Genomic DNA, 19,940 nt, shown 5'->3' on the forward strand with positions numbered 1-19,940 from the left:
TCAAGCCAAACTTTTCACTCTTTTTAGGACTACCCTTATGTTGAGGGAACAGTCAAAGAAAAAAGGAGCAAATGAAGGCGACCACGTGACCTGTCACTTCCTGCCCCGTGAGGCTCATCAAGCTCCTTAAGGGATGGGGTCTGTCATCCTTTCTTTCCCTGAAAGCAGGTTATGAGAGTGCATAGTGGAAGCCACTATACTTGAGAGAAGTAATAATGGCAGTAGACAGATAAAGACTCTCCAAGTGGGCTTAGTAGGGTAAGTACCTAGAACAGTATGATAACTGGGGAAGATGTAGGGACAGTGGGTTTTTAGACATGCTAGGAATGGCAACTTCCTGAGGTGGGTCATTAAGAAGGGTTAAATTTAGGTATATGTGGATGAAGACATGAAAGGATTTCTTGGAAGGTGGTGGTGTTCAATCCCTCAGTTGTGTCCAACTCTTTACGACCCCATGGACTACAGCAAGCCAGTCTTCCCTGTCCTTCACCATCTCCCTGAGCTTGCTCAAACTCATGTCCATTGAGTCAGTGATGCCATCTCATCCTCTCTTGCCCCATTCTCCTGCCTTCCGTCTTTCCCAGCATCAGGGTCTTTTCTATGGGTTGGCTCTTCGCATCAGGTGGCCAAAGTGTTGAAGCTTCAGCATCAGTCCTAATGAATATTCAGGATTGATTTCCTTTAGGATTGACTGGTTTGATCTCCTTACAGTCCAAGGGACTCTCAAGGGTCTTCTCCAATACCACAGTTCAAAAGTATCAATTCTTCCACACAAAGCCTTCTTTATGCTTCAGCTCTCACATCCATACATGACTACTGGAAAAACCATAGCTTTGACTAGACAGACCATTTTCGGAAAAGTAATGCTTTTTAATATGCTGTCTAGGTTGGTCCTAGCCTTTCTTCCAAGGAGCAAGTGTCTTTTAATTTCATGGCTGCAACCACCATCTGCAGTGATTTTGAAGCCCAAGAAAGTAAAGTCTGTCACGGTTTCCATTGTTTCCCCACCGATTTGCCATGAAGTGATGGGGCCGGATGCCATGATCTTAGTTTTTTGAATGAGTGGAATGGATAAAAGGAAGGGGTATAGGAAACACTGCAGAGGATTTGAGGTAGAAGGTGAAATTCAGGGTGTTATTGCCTGGTCACACCCAGGGCTCTGGATGAGGAATGCTGGGTTCTGTCTAAGGGAGGGTGCTAGTGGCCGTGGGAATGACAGCGCAGTAGCTTAGACCGGAGTCTCACTTCTGCAGGCTTGTGGGAAGGCCCAAGTTCGGGGTCCAAAAGGCCCGACGGGTAAAGGCACAGAAGGATTAATAAGGTCACGGCAGGGCCACTTTGGGAGGCGGCCAACGCTGTGCTCTTTCCCTCGGGGCTAGGGAAGCCCTGGTCTCACAGCGATCCAGGTCTCACTAGCTCTCCCCATTCCTGGCACGGGCAAGCGGCGCTGCACGGAGCCTCCTTTCTTCGCCTGACCACCGCCTCCGGGGGGGCTCCTGTCCTCTGACCTCCCCACTCTCCCCAGCCTTCCCTCTTCTCCCCAGGACGCCGCGCGGGAGTCCTCAGGCTCCCCGCGTCGCACGCCCACCCCGCGGCCTCCTCGGCCCGCGGGGAGCTACCGCACCGAGCTCGCCTGCGCGCCCGGGGCTGCCGGGCCGCGGCCGCCGAGCCGGAGCGCGAGGGCGCAGCTTAACGGTCCCGCGGCCGCGCCCCGCCTGGCGGCGCCGCAGCTGCTGCCCGCCCGCCCCCTGCGTCATGACGCCGGCGCCCAACGCGGAAGCCGCTCGCGGCGCGCCTGGTCCAGCCGCGGGCTGAGCGCGGAGCCGCGGGCGGGCGGGCGCGGGAGCCGAGCCGGGGCGCGAGCCGAGCGCAGCCTTCTCTGCCAGCCGGGCCGAGCCGGCGCCGCGGGCTGAGCGGGACGAGCGCACCGGCGGGCGGAGCGGGGACGCGGCGCGCCGGGGCAGCCGCCGAGGGGGATGCGGCTGCCTCCCCGGGCCGGCGTGTAGAGAGGGCGGGTCCCCGGCCTCGGGAGCGCGGCGGTGGAGGGGACAGAGGCGGCGGCCATGGCGACCCCCGGCAACGTGGGGTCCTCCGTCTTGGCGAGCAAGACCAAGACCAAGAAGAAGCACTTCGTCGCGCAGAAAGTGAAGCTCTTTCGGGCCAGCGATCCGCTGCTCAGCGTCCTGATGTGGGGGGTAAACCACTCGGTAAGGACTCGGGCTGCGGCGCGCAGTCCCTTTCCTCCTCCTCTTCCTCCTCGCTCCCCTCCTCCTCTTGCTGCAGCTGCTGCGGGGCGGGGAGCCCGAGCCGGGCCCCGGCCCTCCGGCTGCAAGCCCTCCGGGGCTGCCCGTTCGCCGCGGCGCTTGGGTGCCCCCAGCCCCGCGCGCTTCGCGCCCGCCCCTCGGGGCCGCCCGGGCGCGCCTCCGGGATCCCCTTGGGACCCTAGGGCCGGATGCGGGACGGGAGGGTCCAATTTGCATTTGAACCCTGCGGCGAGTACCGGTATCGCCCCCGAGTCCGTCCGTCCGCTCTCCGGCCGATCTGTCCCCGCAGCCCGGGAACTGGGAAGTTTGTGCGGGGCACGACTCCGCCGGGGCTGTCACCCCCGGCGGCGGGGGCTGTTGGGGCCAGAGTGCCGACGATCCCTTCCTCTGCGGGGGACGGCCCGGTCCTCCTCTGTCGGGCAGGTGTACCTGTCCGAGATTGGGAGTGTCTGGAGCCTCCCCGCACGAGGGGCAGGGACGAGAATACTGGAGATCGCGGAGCTTTAGCCGCGGCTTAGTGCTTAGGTCCTTCCCCGCCCCACCTCCCCCTTAGAGGCGATATTCTTGGACACAAGGAATCTTTCTGGCAAAGAAAAAGGCACTGTAAATACGGCACTAGCGTTTAGCATCTTTCCCTGCTCCTCTCCGGTCTCGCCCTGCCGCTGTGCCTGCTGAAGAGCTGCTTGGCGGGGCGTCGTACTCCGCACATCTCCTCCCCCACTTTCGGGAGCCAGGCCGAAGTCGCCGCCTGTGGAAGGGCGGCCTGGGGGTGACCGCAGGAGGGGGGTCTCGGCGGGCGCGGTGGAAGGCGGGCTTGAGTTGACCGCACCCGTTTAAGGGGTTTATTTCAAAAGCTGAAGGAGACGGCCTGGGAAGGTTGGCTTGGAAAGGTTAACCTAACACACAAGCCAAGGTGCTGAAGATGCGCGGCTGCGGGCTATGCGGACTGCGGTCTGAGGGTCCGAAATAGCCTCCTGCTGATCTTAACAGCGAGAAACTCTTGCAGTTTTAATCACCTTAGGATCAGGAAACCCGATAGGAGCTGTTGGCTGAGCAGCGAAAGTTTAAATGAGCCTGTGAATTTTGACCATGACCTACCCACTGCAGTCAATCGGCGTCTGGGGATAAGTGTCTGTAAGCTTTTCTTCCGTACTTTTGATTTCGATGGATGTCTATGGGCCCTTTACAGCATAATAGAAATGACGGAAAACCATGCTGGTCTTTTGAAAGAACATTCTCAATGTAATGAACTTAGTTGAAATGGTTCAAAAACATCGTATTTGTATTTTTCTTTCCCTAGCTGAGGTGGGGAAAAGGTGAAACTGTATTAGAATTGATTGATTGTGTTTGCAAGGTGTTTTTAAGAAGGTTGGGACATGATTATTTCTATCAAGCCTAATGCCTGATCATTTTAACTTCCTGACAACTTCTTTAGTAGGCTTTTGCAACAGCAGACACTACTACATCATCCTCCACCCCCCCACTTTATTACAGTAAAAAAAATGTTTTTTCCTATGTAATGCATGTACAGTTCAGAGTTATGTTTTAAAGTTGTTAAACTTTTTTAAAATAATATTGTTGTTAGTTGCTTTTTTAAAAAAAATTAATGTTAATTCTGTATGTATGGATGCTTTTATCTCCTTTGAAGTGCTGATGTTTTGGTCAGGAGAGTTTGTGTCTGAGGGTTTAAACTAGTAGAGATAACATGCCACTGAAAGAGCCTGCTCTCTGGGAATTTAGTCCCAACTCCAATTTACTTTAGAAACCTTGTAATTGTGTGTGTGTTACTGTAACCACTTCTTGGTACTTTGTATTTTTGAATTGCTACATTTGTTTTAGACTTTCCTGCTAATTGGAAATATTTTGAAACTATGTAAAGTTTGTAAAAATATGTGTGATTTGTAGATAGTGCATTTTCTTTTGCTTTCAAGAAAGTTTGCAAGTCTAAGTGTAGTCATCCAGAGAAGTCAAGTTTCCATAGTATGAAATATAACCATGTTATTCATTCAACAAATATATATCATCAGGCATATTGTGGTAGCTTCTGTGCAAAAGACTGCTAAAAATGCTCCTCATAATTTTGTCCAGATATCTTTTTTTTTTGAGGGCTCTGAGTTGACATAAGAAAGGTCTATTTCGTAGCCTTCTTTTTAAAAATGTTTCTTTTCTTTTTTTTAAAGAAAGGAAGTGTATTTAAAGATGAAATCTAAGCACTCAGATGCCATGTGTTTCTGGTTGATTTCATTTTAGGTAGCAAAGTCTAAGATAAATGTTTTCATATGACCTTGTGTGCACCAAAGTCTGCAGTATAGTATGAGAATAAACATATCAGTTGTATCATGTATGAATGGAGACTTTGGGGAAAGCCTAGTGGAGCAGGAAGAGACCATTCAAGTCAGTCCTTCTCTATGTTTCTTCTTCTTCTTTTTATATAATTTTATGCATTTATTTAATGTTATTTTTGGCTGTGCTGAGTCTTCATTGCTTTGTGCGGGCTTTCTCTAGTTGCGTTGAGTGGGAGTTACTCTTCATGGGGGTGAGTGGGCTTCTCATTGTCTTGGCTTCTCTTCTCGTAGAGCGCAGGCTCTAGGCACTCCGGCTCAGTAGTTCCAGCTTGTACGCCCTAGAGCACTGGCTCAGTAGTTGGGTGCATGGGATTTAGTTGCTCCTGGCATCTGGAATCTTCCCGGACTAGTGGTCAAACCCACGTCCCCTGCATTGGCAGGTGGTTTCTTATCCGCTGCACCACCAGGGAAGTCCCCTTCTGTACATTTATAATGTGATCAAAATTAATGGGAAAGATGTCATGAAGATTACAATTTCTTGCTTTTACAGTTTGTATTTGGAGCACTAAAGGGGAAACTACTAGTCTGTAGTCATTTGCTACACTGAGGATCATGTAGGCATCTTATAATGTTGGGAATCATCTACACACCACAGTAAAATGCTCATTGGATCTGTGTTCCCATTCTTTTTCTAACTCTGTTGACTTTGGGCCTATTAACAATTTTTGCATCGATATTTGTTCTGTGAAGTAAGGTTATTGGACTGGATGGTTTCCAACATTTTTCCCTAACTTCAGGATTCATCTACTTTTACAGTCAATTAGGTTCCTAGCATTGACTTAGGGGCCCCAGAATAATACATTACAAAAGAAAGAATAATGATAGAGTTGGACTATTATAGAAAGAGTAATAATACATAACAATAGTTAACATGACTATTATAATCTTGCAAATGCAGCCACTCTCAGGGAATTTTCAAGGCCATGGCTAGAGGCTAGGAAATCTGTGGTGATGGCAAGCGATGTGTGAACTAAGAGTTTGTGGGATTGATTGTAGTTGGACTGCATTGCAGTCTGTTATCTGCAAGTCTATTTGATCAAAATGTAGAAACTTGCAATTAAGGTGGAAAATTTCAAGTTCATTGTGGTGGTAATTCTCAGTGAAAAGAATAAGCTTGACTTTATGTGGTTAATTTGATATGTTACTGCTTTCTGACTTAGAATACCCATCAGTGAATGGACCACTGCCAATTTTTATTTTAAGTATTTTAAGTGGAGAATATAATTGAATACATAAAGGAAAAGACGACTTAAGAAGGCAATTTTGTCTTGTTACATTTGGAATTAAACTAAAAATGATCAGGCAGTTAGCTTCTTACAATATTTTTAATAGTGTATGGAACATATAGAATGATAGGAGCCAGGGCTTGTTTTAAATAGGTATTCTAAAAGATTTTTATGTGAGTGGAATAGCTTTTTAGAAATGAGTATTTAAAAGCCTGTTTAAATATCTATAGGAAGACCTTTTGGACAGAAAAAGTTTAAAGGATGTAAAAACTTGCTTAAAATAAATGTAGTGTTTAGAAGTAATCAACATTAATGTTCGGATTTTTTTTTTCTTTCTTTTTTTGGGTTGCGAGCCATGGACATGTGAATGAAAACAGGCCAAATTCTGAAATATTAGGGGCGGAGGGGGGGGTTGGAACTCACAGTGGAAGGATGAATTGGTAAGCAAACCAGGAGAGCAGGGCAAGGCTGGGCATCGTGAATAATTGGAGCCAGTGCTTGGGTGCTCTTGGGACTTTTCTGTCTGTTTTGGTTTTGTTCTTGCTCATAGCTGTCAGGATTCCTCCATGAGCAGAGAACTAATGCTTCTTGAATTTCACTGTTTGTAATCCTCCCCTGCCTGCAAAGGGGTTTTCTGTCTCTGATTCTGTTAATAAAAATCCCATGGAAGGATTCTGACTGGCCCAGCCTCCATCCGTGGTGGCATTTCTTGGATCGAGCAGTTGCGAAAAGGTGACAGCTCTTGCTCATTGGAGTTGAGGAAGAACAGTTCCCCAAAGAATGGAGAGGCAGCATCAGGCAGGTGTCCATCCTAGTACTAGAGATGAGTGATTGTCTTGGTGCCCAGGCACCATGTTTTGTGTGTTTTGGCAAATACACTGTTTTCTGAGCTAAGCATTGTAGCCTTTGTTATGTTCTCATCAAGATCTTAGACTTGCCATGATATTGGAGAAATAGTGATGCCTTTTAGGTTCATGGGTTTCTATTTGGGCACTGAAAAAGATAAAAGAAGGAAACTAGGGTTTAAAAGTGAAATGAATAACTGTGAAATGTTGACTAAATGGAATGGAATGAGGCAATTAAATGAAAACCTTAATGAACTAGACAATAGATGAAACCCAGTGAATGGAACCCAAATAACCATTCATTGAAGAACTAGTCTCAGACCATTTTTTTTTTTTTTCCTTCCCTTTACTTTATAGAGAAAGGAATAATGCCAGGCACACATATGCAAAATGTATTATTATGGAAATATTTTTATACTCGCTAAACTTGGGATTATATCCTGAGAACAAAATACATTTTCTTTTCCATTTATTGACTACTTTAGCGTGAACCTGAATATTCAGAATGATGCCCTTGGCAAGACAGTGATTTCTCTTTCTATGACAGGATTGTCTGCTGCGTTTTTGCTACAGCAAGAATTGTAATAAACAGACAAAACCTACCTTATGTTGATTAGAAAATGTGGTCAACCAGAGTCGTTAATTCTGCCAACATACCTTTGGAAATACAAATTTTCGAATTTAAGAGAATTGGGACAATTTGGCCAAATGTCTTGTGCTCAGACAGATTATGTTCAAATCCTGCCTCCATCATCGATGGGCTATTTGAGCAGAGTTTCTCCACTTGAGCCTCAGTTTACTCATTCTTACAATGGAGATGCTGATGGCTATCTCACAGGATTATTTGGGGTAAAGTAAGATAATGTATTTAAAGCCAAGCACTATAATTGGCACATGATAAGAATTCAGTAATTGTACCTTAAAAATGAACAAATTCAGATGCCATTAAACTGGTAGCATATCAATCAGCATTAGACAAGTGCTTCTCAAAAATTTGTTGTGTGTTTGAATCATCTGAGGACATTTGAAAACTACCTCCTAGCTTATTTCCCCATATGTACTTTTATTCACGGTTCCTTTTGTGTGTGTGTGTGTGCGCGTGCGCACACCATGGACCGCCCCCGCCCCCCTCCATGGCAGTCCGATGAAGGCTCTGGATACCTTCTCAGAATAATGTTTTTGAACTAATGAATGGAAATGGATAGGGTACTTCCTACCCTTCACAGATCTGCTGAATTCTATCCATGGACCACTTCGGGGGTTTGGAGAACCGAGTTAAGAACCATTCCAAGAGTAAGTTGAGGGTGGTGTCGGGTGGGAAGCCAGGAGAGCATGCAGTAGGCGGGAAGAATTGTACATGGTCGGAACAGGCATGTGTGAAAGAATTCCCCGCTGAGATCATAGTGCTAGAAGGTGGTGGGATTCAGCCCTGTACACTTAACCATGGAGCTGTGCTGCTGGGCCAGGGCCAGAACTTACTAATTTCTTGCCCTCTTTAGTGATCTTTTCTTTCCTTCTTTAGCCTTAAAGGCTTTGACTAGGTATCAGCTATTCATAAGGAGGAAAACAATTTTTCTTTTACAGAAAGAAAGTCATTACTTATATTCAAAGCATCTAAGAAGAGAGCATATGTAAAATTTATTCATGAAAAATCTTATAGGAAGATTTAAAACAGGTTTCCCTATCAAATGCTCCAGAGCCACCTATGGGTGGTGGCCACTGGGCTGGAGAAAGACTTTTGCCATCGTTGTCTCAGTTTGTATGGACAATGCTCCCACTCTGGGGCACCCCTTCTTGGGGCCATCTTTTTTGTTTTTTTCTTGTTTTCCTTCACTCCTTAGGTGCCTCGTGGGGCTCTTCCTTTCCCCCTGCAGTCTCTCCATGTTGAGACGCCCCAGGACTCTGTCCAGTGTCTGCTTCTAGAACTTCAGAATGTGTTTCATCTGTGTGACCTTGCTTAGTCCTGTGACCTCCCATGCTGATAACTGAGAAATGTGTATCTTCTCTTCTGACCTCCCTGCCAGCTCCATATTCAATGTCTTATTCGGTGTCTTCACTTGAATACCCAGTGGGCCCTTCAGATGCATCCCCACCAGGACTCTTGGTTTCCTCCCCCTGCCCTGTCCTCCCTGCCCTCATCCAGTTTCTTCCTTGTCTCAGTCAATAGACACCGTCTCAGGCGCTCAAGCCCCAAACCCAGGAACTAACCTCGACCCTTCTCTTTGCCTCACCCCTCCCTTGCAACTCCCATCTCCAAGTCCTGACTGCATACTTCTCTCTCCCCAGATGAAGTCTCTCTCTCTAGAACACACAGGAGGCTTCAGGTCTGCCTGTGGTCACCCTGCCCCGTCTCAATCAGGTTCTCAACAGCGGTGGCAGGTCGCTCATCCTTCTGAGGTGTCAACGATGTCCTGTCACTTCGGCCGCCCTATGCACATTTAGCTCGATCACTTTGCTGTACACCTGAAACTTACAAAACATTATAAACCAGTTATACTTCAATAAAGAATAAAAACAAACTTGAAGAGGAAAAGAAAACTGAACACTTTTCAAGTGGCTTGGAGATCTTACCCACATTGTCCCAGCTTTCCCCTATGCCTTCTCCCTTCTAGCCACACTGGTCTTTTTCTGTTCCTTAAATAAACGAAGCTCAGAGCAGCCCACCCCCCAGCTTCCACACTGTGTTTCTTCTTCATCTGGAATGTTCTTCCTTGGGTCTTTGAATGGCGGGCCACTGCTCCTCATTTTACTTTCTCAGCTAAAGGCTTGCCTTCTAGAGCCTCTGTGAACTTATCTAGAGAAGTCTCTCCACTCTCACACGGCTCTTAGTCTCTCCATGATACTTGACACTGTGGGAAATGGAGTTGTTTACGTGCTTATTATTTCTCTCCCCCGACTGGACTATGAAGCTGTTAACTTCACTTGTCCAGCAGCTGAGACTTGGTCTTGTCGCTGCTGCCTCCCCGCATCCAGAATGGTGCTTGTATGCAGTAGGTGCCCAATAAGTACTGTGGAGTGAAGAGTGGAGCCACTGAGTGCTCCACAGGGGTATCAGGAGCCCTTCCGCATTGGATTTTCATCAGCACACAAGCTCCGTTTCTGCTAGGACTGAGCAGAGTGTTTAGAGCAATTTGCTGAGTAGGTTGAGCAATGCCTGGGGGAGTGGGGGAGGCCTGCTGCAAGCTGGTGATAAGAGATGTGTGGTAACCACAAGCTGATGACAAATCAAGGAGCCTGTGCTCACAGCCGCCGGGGAGAACTTTGCCTTGTGAACATGGCGGAGAAGGTTCCGAGTCAATAGCCTCTCTCCCAGAACGTCACCAAGTGAACTGTGTTGAAGACTATGAAAGCACTGCTGAACAGTCTGAGACCCTGATATGCAGAAGAGTGCACTGCAGGGTCCTGTCTGGTCTAGCCCGTGCAGTGGGAGTCTGATCACGCAGGAGTCCCCAGCCTCCAGGATCGTCAATAATGCCTGATGATCTAAGGTGGAGCTAATATAATAAAAATAGAAATAAAGTGCACAGTAAATGTAATATGCTTGAATCATCCTGAAACCACCCCCTCGCCACCCCATCCTGCCCCACCTCATGGAAAAAATTGTCTTAGATGAAACCTATCCCTGGTCCCAAAAGCCATGGGGGCTACTCGGTTAATGTCTTCCTGTATCCTCTGAAAGGTCTAGCATTCAGAAGCATGCCGTCCATACGTGAAACTGAAGTTTCTACAAACATTGTGGAATCAGTGATGATCCCAGTGCCTCGGATCTTCCTGGGCATCTTTCTACAGTATTACGTTTCTGCTGGTTCTTACTCATGGTGCCTCCTTCCCATGTTTTCTTGGTAATTTTCACCATGAGCTGCTCATTTCCTATGGACAATATTTGGGGAGGATTTTTGGGTCTTAGGGTGAAAGGGTGTCCCTCTAATGAGGATTGTTCTTGTTGCCAGGTGGCTAGGAGCACTCTGGACCAAGGCCATTTTAAACTAAACTCAGAGCTTGGGGTTTTTTGGACTTGCTAGTGATATGTTTGGGCTGTAGTCCAATGGGGATAGAATGGGTTTATTTTGGGATCACCTTTCCCCTGAGGCTGTAACCCTTTTGGATCCTGGCCTTATGGAGAGAGCGTTTCCTGTAAGATCCCCACATTGGGTGGGCTCCAGGCGCCGACCTCTGTTCCTCTTCACCCACGGGACCATCAAAGCCTTCAGAGTGCAGTGGCTCCCATGGGAGCTGATAGCTCTCGCATCCCATGTTCACTCAGATTTTGGCAAGGTCACTCCTGCCTCCTCAGTGTTTTGATGCCTTTAAGAAGATGTTTTAAAAATATATTTTATTCAGGATATTTAGTTGCTTTCAGTGGCAGATAGTTCCACCTTATCAGCAGATGTGGAAGTCAGCATCAAAGTTTCTAAAGAGAGGGAAGGACAGGGTACAAGCGAGGGTGAAGTCAGAGACCCCAGGGTGCTCGGGTGCTTCTCTGTCCACCCCAGGGATCGGTCATTGAGGGACTCAGTGCCACCAGAGGAGTCCCTGAGAAAGTTATTGTTGTCCTCCAGGTAAGAGGCAACCAGAGTCTGAACCAGGGCAATTCCCTGGTGGCCAAGAGAGGGTGTCTCCAGAGATGTTTGGGAGGTTGACTTGGCTGAATTTGGTAACTGCATGGGGGAATGGATAGGAAGGCATTGAGGGTGACCCCGGGTTTTCTCGTTTGGGTACCTAAATCGTTCTCTTCCATTCATGCCCCATTACATTTATGGTTACATTTTGAGCTATTAGCCAAAAAGAATCCATATTTTCTGCACTTAGATTGCTCTTTTGTAGAAATGATTATATTTGCAATTTTGATGTTTATATAAACCTTTACAGTTTATAAGTAAATCTAGCATTTGACAGATAATTCAGTGTTTGACATCTTCAATCTAAATAAATTCCACCTCCACAACTAGGAGATGTGGTTTCATGGTCTAGTTTTAACTAATATGTACTTCATTTTGTAAAAAGTGTCATTTTCATATCTAAAGTTCTTCTACCAATAACCTGTAATTGGTCTAGGGTACTTTTTGTTTTTTTGAGGTGTGTTCTTTAAGGCCTTAGAGGAAGAAGTATGAAAAAGACAGGTTTTTTGCTTGTAAGGAATTCATAGACCTACAGGGAAGATAGGCATGTAATTATGTAAACAAGGTGCTAAACTGGTGAATTAATGAAACTGCCTTCAAGGTTTACTTGGTTGTAAATGACAGTCACAAAAATCAGCTTAGCTAGAGGAAAAAACAGGGAGGGGTGTTGGGGTAGCTCCTGGAACTATAGGGCCCTGAGAGCCACATGTAGACAAGGATCCAAAGCGTCTGCTTCCTCACTTTCTCTCGAATCTTTGCAAGACTTTTCCCGAATATTTTCTCTGACAACATTGTCTTTTCTCATTGTCCCCCGTCCCTGGGTAGCTATGCTTATTTGCCCGCAGATGCTTTGTATAAGTCTACCCGAGACAGCTGCTGCTGCTGCTGCTAAGTCGCTTCAGTCGTGTCCGACTCTGTGCGACCCCATAGACGGCAGCCACCAGGCTCCCCTGTCCCTGGGTAGCTATGCTTATTTGCCCGCAGATGCAAGTCCATTCAGATGGCATTTAGTCACCCTGCATCTAATTTCAGATTTCTTAACAGTGAAAAAAAGGGGAAGTGACAAAGAAGAGAGTCAGTGGCCATCAGAGCAGCCAGCTGGGGCCATGGGGTCTCCCACAGTGCAGGTTTGGCACCTAGGTGGAGGGACAGCGACAATTCTCAAACCTTGGAGTCTTTCTGGGCGGGGGACTCCTTTCCCCTGGTTGTGTGCCAGATCTACAAACGTGTTGGAGTTCACCTGGTAAAGAGGCTGGAGAGGACAGCTATAGGCAGAGTAAGACGTGTGTTGTTGCTGTTGTTGTTTAGTCTTTAAGTTGTGTCCGACTGTTTGCGACCCCATGGACGAGGCTCCTCTGTTCATGGGATTCTCCAGGCAAGAATACTGAAGTGAGTTGCCATTCCCCTCTCCAGGGGATCTTCCTGACCCAGGAATCGAACTGGGGTTTCCTATATTGCAGGCAGATTCTTTACTGTCTGAGAAGCGTGTACAAGAGCATAAAGCACCTGTGTCGTTTTAGGGACCTGTTGAACCTTTCTTCAGGTGCTGTTATGCTTCCCATCTTCTAGTTTTACAGTTTTGTTTCCATTCTCTCGCATGTATTCCTGTTTAAATTCCTTACTGTTTGCATTGATTCTTTTGAGCTTGGTTATATTCAGATCCTGCCTGCAAGTTGCTGGACACCCTAACAATCAGAGCTTAGTGCTGTTTGTAATGGTAAAAACATACTTTCTTTTTGTTTCCACCTGCATATTGAGAAAAGCATTATGTATTGTACTGATGGACCCAAGGATGAGAGGCCTGGATGGCACTGCCATCACATAACGTGCACAGAGATGCCCGCGTGGGAGGGGTAGTACCGCTGCCCACATGCTCCCCCACCCCCCAGCCAAGGGCTGCAGCAGTCAGAGCCAGGCTCATTTTTTGTAATTTGCCTGCACAGAAAAAGCTCATCTTCTGATGTACACAGAGGTGGCCTGTTTGCCAGCAGCCTCCCTGCTTTCCTCAGGTCAGGCATCCCAAATTTCATGTCGAATTCCTAAGGAATTCTGGAGGAAGCCTTCAGGTGGTGATTAGGCTGGACAGAAGAAAAGAAAGCAGAGTTTCCTTTACAGATTTAAATCAACTCCGGGAAATGCATAATTCCGCAGGCTTTTCTGCTGTGTACAAGCTTGCATTGTGCAAATTAGTTTGCACAAGTTCAGCCGTTGGGGAGTGATGGCCTTTGAGGCAGAAATTGGTCCATACCCAGTTGTTCTTTGGGCACGTTACTGTTTAATGCCTCCAGGTAACAGGATGCAAAATTACCTGACATGACCAAAGGCAGCCGGCCAGAGACACTCTGTCCCCTGTGCCTTGTTCTTTGCTTGACTCAGGTGGTCAGATCCTCGGTGTTGGAAGAATGAATTTCTTGGTTCTGTCCAGTTTTTGTGCATTTGCTTCTAGTCAGTATAGACTCAGTGGTTCCTTACATTCTTTCCATCACGTGATCTTCACAATTGTATTTTTAAAGATAAAGTCCTTTCTGTATTTCTTAGAAATTAAGCACTTCTGAAGACTTATGAAAGTAAGTCTTAGTATGAAAGGCTCTTAGTTTATTTTTTTTACCTATTCTACAGGTTTTGAGTGGCTTGCCTAAAATCTATGTTTAGTGTGTAAATAGAATATAAAGTTTTTTAGGAACACATCTATCACAGTATAAATAGAAACATTTGTCCTTACAGTTTATCTTGCATACCTGCATGCCCAGATTGGAATCCCCCTACTCCCAAACAGAAACACCATCACTGTCATTGTTTCATTTCCGGGGATAACCAGGTGTGGATGGTGTTGGAAGCGTTGCAGACTAAGTTATTCCTAGTCTTAAAAAACTTGATGACCAAATAAGCAGAAACTCAATTTCTTTACTCTTGAATTTTCCTGAGTAGTTCTCCTCCAGCCCCACCATGTTGCCCCCTCCGTCTGTCACAGTCCCAGGTGTCTGGGGTGTTCACGCATCTTTCACAAATCTGCCCTGACTTCTGAAGTTCCCATGCTCCCAAATGACTGGTTCCACTGTGATGCTCATCAGCTTTACCTTTTAGAAAATATGCTCTAGCTTTATTCTGTGCCCCAGAGCTTGAGAAGAAACTTTCTTTCCAACTGACCCCCTCCCTCATAGAACCAAGACCCCAGGCATTTACTCCATTAGGAATTGAAATATGTTTCCCCATCAAAACAAACAGCCAGCCAGCCACCTTCCAAATGAATGCTTTGAACTTTGAAACTCAACCCATTCGTAAAGTATTCTGCTTGAACATAGATGAAAAGTTCAAATGCTCTGGCATAGAAAGAACTGTTCAGAACAATTATGATTAATCCAGAAGGCACTTTTTTTTTCTTGAGCACCTTGAGTCAAATTAGGAGGACAGGAGAAAATTTAAGAGACATTTTAAATGAAGAATATAGGTTAGTATAAGCTAGTATATGCCTTTGACTTATTCACTTTTCTTTTGTAATTTTGGCATCAGATATTCACAAATTTAAAACATGTCAGTAAAGATTTGATCCAGTAAATAGGCCATAGTGAATATTTTTATTTTGTGTTATATGGAACTTCTTTTTTCTTTTGTCTATTTAGGTGAACCAGAGTTGTTCATGGTTTCAGTGGAACTTAAATTCTAATAAGAAGAGAGATGTGTGTATGTATGTATGTATGTATGGTATATCTTCTGTTTGAAAAATATTGACAAATATGGTGAAGAATTAACATGATCATTTTATCCAAAAGCAATCATTGTATATCTTTTTGAAAAATCTCTTTGAGATTATACTCTCTATATATTTCCTCATATCACTGTGTTCTTCACAGTGACAATTTTTAATTACTGCCTAATGGACTTCCCTGGTGGCTCAGACGGTAAAGCGTCTGTCTACAATGTGGGAGACCTGGGTTCGATCCCTGGGTTGGGAAGATTCCCTGGAGAAGGAAATGGCAATCCACTCCAGTACTATTGCCTGGAAAATCCCATGGACAGAGGAGCCTGGTAGGCTACAGTCCATGAGGTCGCAAAGAGTCGGACACGACTGAGCGACTTCACTTTCACTTTAATGAAGTTTTAATAGTCTATACATTGGTTCCAGTTCTTTACCATAAATAATACTGCAATCAACATTTCTGTATATAAAACTTCTTATATCGGATGATCTCCTTAGATTCCCATTTGAGGGAGTTGATCAGAGGGTATGAATATATTAAAGCTCTTGGTCCATTTTGCCAGGGGGCTTCTTGCGAAGCCTGCCCGTTTATAGTCCCAGCAATGTGGGTGAGAGCCCTTTCCCACATCTACTCTGAGTATTTCTAAGTTGAGCAGAAAAAGACTGGAGTAAAATGATACAATTTTCTTTACATGTGTCTTTTTAAGGGGATGCTTTAAACTCTTTTCAAGCTCTGTTTAGAGGAGTTTTGTTATTGTTCAGCTGCTAAGTCGTGTCTGACTCTTTGCAACCCATGTACTGCAGCACACCAGGTTTCCCTGTCCTTCACTGTCTCCCAGTTTGCTCAAACTCATGTCCATTTAGTCGATGATGCCATTCAATGATCTCATCCTCTGTTGCCCTCTTCTCCTCCTGCCCTCAATCTTTCCCAGCATCAGGGTCTTTTCCAGTGAGTCAGTTCTTCGCATCAGGTGGCCAAAGTATTGGAGCTTCAGCTTCACAATCAGTCCTTTCAATGAATGTTCAGGGTTGATTTCCTTTAGGATTTACTAGTTTGATATCCTTGTTGTTCAAGGGACTCTCAAGAGTCTTCTCCAGCACCACAATCCAGTTCAGCTGCTCATTCGTGTCCGACTCTTTGTGACCCCATGGACTGCAGCACACCACGCCCAATCCAATGGCATTTATTGGTGCACAAAACGCTTCGCCTCCAAGTATCCTAGTCAGGAATTTGTTGTTGTTTAGACTTGCTGCTTCATGTCAGACTTGACTGATGGCTGATTCAGATGCATCTGTTCAGAAGATGTCATGGATGTCCACCGGCGTCCGCAATCAGTGTGTGTGTGTGTCTCACCCGTCTGTAGTCCTGTCATTGGCTTGCAGCTTGGGTCTGTGTGCATCTGCTCTGCTCTGACCCACCTTATCAGATGTAAACGCATCAGTCACCTGTGCTGACCTTCCAGCCAACCTGCCGCCTGGCTAGGCAGGGGAGGGGAGGTTGAAGTTTCACTCAGTTTAAACTGTGAGCGTCCAGCTCCCTTCTGTTTAGATAACTGGGATTTAGAAAGGAGAAAGCCAGGTAGTTTTTCCTTTCAACACAAGTGAGTGAGTACACTGTGTATTTTCATAACATAATAAAATTCCCTGTTTTAATTAAGTCTTTTACACAATAGAAAAACTAACATTTCCCTTTTACTGAAGGAGAATTCCTGGGAACATTGAAGAAAACTGAAGAAACAAAGGCAGAACTCTTAGAAAGAAAGAAAAGCTTCGAAGCCAGAGCCACCCAGATCACCGTGATTTCCACTTCATGTGGATGTGTTTTATTGTGACAGTAGCAGTTACAGTTGCCAATTTTCAGGCAGCCTAAATTACTATTTCAGATGGATGCAGGCTTTAAAATTAGCCCCTGGAGAATACATTTGTTTAAAAATTGAACCTTAATTGAATTTTTTTAAAGCTTGAATTAAATAGAAAATTAAGGGCTTTTTATAAGAGATGGTAATATATATTTAACTTGAGTGATCAATTACCTAAGAGAAATATTTCTATCCTATTACTATTTTTAAATATTAAATGGTTGACACAAAAAGCAGAAGGTATTCTACCTTATTAAAGAAATCTCTTTAATTCATGTGTTAGGGGTCACAGACTGTTCTGAATAGACTTCGGGATGTGTGTTGAATGAGAACCTAGTCAGTGTGACTTCAGTTAAATAAACAGTATCAATTTTTCATTAATTCAAAATGAGAACTTTTAGAATTATGAATATAAATCTTTTATACCCCTTCTGTTCTAAAGAAAATACATTGTTTCCTCATGTGAAAATTTTCTGTAAGAATTCGAAAAAGTTTTAGTGCACAGTAATATTTTGAATGGAATTGTTATCTTCCACTTAGCCAGAGTGGCCGAAAATACTATTGTAGAACAAATTCATTCCCATTTCTGAATCTCCAAAGCAAAAGACCATTTAAGAATACATTTCAACTTGGTTACTTATAAGAAGAAAAAACTTTTCTGGTGGTATGTAGAATAGTCCTATATAACAAGTTACAAGCTAGACATATTTACTTAAAACTATTGGATACACTAACTGAAAAGAGATCTAGCCTGTGTTTTCTTTAAAAAAAGAAAAAAAAACAAAACAAAGATCTTTGACAGTAAGACACAAATTGGAAATAATATGACTGTTCATTAGTGTGAAACTTGGACTAAGTGAAGTAAGATGTGTCTGCATGTTGAAATATGTTGCAATTGTTAAACATGTTTATGGAGATGAATGAAGTGCTATGGAGAAGTGCGTATTGAGTAAGAAAGTAACCAGTGAGTTTTAAAAATATTCAATTCAAAAAAAAAAAAATATTCAGTTCAGTTCAGTTGCTCAGTTGTGTCTGACTCTTTGTGACCCCATGAACCGCAGCCCGCAAGGCCTCCCTGTCCATCACCAACTCCCAGAGTTTACCCAGACTCATGTCCGTTGAGTCGGTGATGCCATCCAACCATCTCATCCTCTGTCGCCCTCTTCTCCTCCCGCCCTCAATCTTTCCTAGCATCAGGGTCTTTTCAAAAGAGTCAGCTCTTCGCATCAGGTGGCCAAAGTATTGGAGTTTCAGCTTCAACATCAGTCCTTCCAATGAACACCCAGGACTGATCTCCTTTAGGATGGACTGGTTGGATCTCCTTGCAGTCAAAGGGACTCTCAGGAATCTTCGCCAACACCACAATTCAAAAGCATCAGTTTGGCACTCAGCTTTCTCTATAGTCCAACTCTCACATCCATACACGACTACTAGAAAAACCATAGCCTTGACTAGATGGACCTTTGTTGACAAAGTAATGTCTCTGCTTTTTAATATGCTGTCTAGGTTGGTCATAACTTTCCTTCCAAGGAGTGTCTTTTAGTTTCATGGCTGCAGTCACCATCTGCAGTGATTTGGAGCCACCCAAAATAAAGTCAGCCACTGTTTCCACTGTTTCCCCATCTATTTGCCATGAAGTGATGGAACCAGATGCCATGATCTTAGTTTTCTGAATGTTGACCTTCAAGCCAACTTTTTCACTCTCCTCTTTCACTTTCATCAAGAGGCTCTTTAGTTCTTCTTCACTTTCTGCCATAAGGATGGTGTCATCTGCATATCTGAGGTTATTGATATTTCTCCTGGCAATCTTGATTCTAGCTTGTGCTTCATCCAGTCAAGCATTTCTCATGATGTACTCTGCATGTAAGTTAAATGAGCAGGGTGACAATACACAGCCTTGACGTACTCCTTTCCCAATTTGGAACCAGTCTGTTGTTCCATGGCCCGTTCTGTTGCTTCCTGACCTACGTACAGGTTTCTCAAGAGGCAGGTCAGGTGGTCTGGTATTCTCATCTCTTTAAGAATTTTCCACAGTTTATTGTGATCCACACAATCAAAGGCTTTGGCATCGTCAATAAAGCAGAAATAGATGTTTTTCTGGAACTCTCTTGGTTTTTCAATGATCCAGCAGATGTTGGCAATTTGATCTCTGGTTCCTCTGCCTTTTCTAAAACCAGCTTGAACATCTGGAAGTTCACGGTTCATGTATTGCTGAGGCCTGGCTTGGAGAATTTTGAGCATGACTTTACTAGTGTGTGAGATGAGTGCAGTTGTGCAGTAGTTTGAACATCCTTTGGCATTGCCTTTCTTTGGGTTGGAATGAAAACTGACCTTTTCCAGTCCTGTGGCCACTGCAGAGTTTTCCAAATTTGCTGGCATATTGAGTGCAGCACTTTCACTGCATCATCTTTCAGGATTTGAAATAGCTTCACTGGAATTCCATCACGTCCACTAGCTTTGTTCATAGTGATACTTCCTAAGGTCCACTTGACTTCACATTCCAGGATGTCTGGCTCGAGGTGAGTGATCACATCATCGTGACTATCTGGGTCGTGAAGATCTTTTTTGTATAGTTTTTTTGTATATTCTTGCCACCTCTTCTTAATCTCTTCTGCTTCTGTTAGGTCCATACCATTTCTGTCCTTTTCTTTTTTTTAACTTTTTTAGCCACACTGCCCTGCATGTTTGATCTTAGTTCCCCTACTTGGGATTGAACTTAATCTTTTTGTGTCTGTGATTGCTTATATCTTTTTATAGCTTGATTTCCCCACCCCCACCATGCATTGCAGTGCTTTCATGGTTAGGAAAACAAGACATGTACTAAGATGTGGTGGGTGGAAAAAAATCTTTTACATCTTGAATTTGATAAAGCAGAGATAACTTGTAAATTTTTGTTTATGAAATAGATATACTTCCTTGAAACAAGAGATTGTTTTCTTTGGGTAGCCATCTCAGTAAATACTTTAATTAAAGGCATTACTGACTATATTGAAGAGATGATTAAATAATGATTCTAAAAATTGTTACTTTTTGTGAGCTTAATAAACAAAGATAATCTGGCATGATTACCACATATTTAATAGGT

General features: G+C 44.5%; 1 protein-coding gene across 2 annotated transcripts in view; it reads left to right on the top strand.

Annotated features, from left to right (window-relative positions):
• The first annotated feature begins 1,779 nt into the window (after positions 1–1,779).
• PIP4K2A (phosphatidylinositol-5-phosphate 4-kinase type 2 alpha) overlaps positions 1,780–19,940 on the top strand; it is a 174,097-nt gene continuing 155,936 nt past the window's right edge. Inside the window, exon 1 of one of the 2 annotated variants that reach the window (XM_055428312.2) lies at positions 1,780–2,207. In XM_055428312.2, the coding sequence (XP_055284287.1) occupies positions 2,064–2,207 (144 nt within the window). In that variant the 5' untranslated portion in view covers positions 1,780–2,063. Of the gene's footprint in view, positions 2,208–3,112; positions 3,399–19,940 lie in introns of those variants that run through there. The other variant, XM_088844140.1, reaches the window with a different exon arrangement.

Source organism: Moschus berezovskii, chromosome 15 (genome assembly GCF_049115385.1).
Source record: "Moschus berezovskii isolate FMDL1 chromosome 15, NW_MosBer_1.0, whole genome shotgun sequence".
Lineage (NCBI taxonomy): Eukaryota > Metazoa > Chordata > Mammalia > Artiodactyla > Moschidae > Moschus > Moschus berezovskii.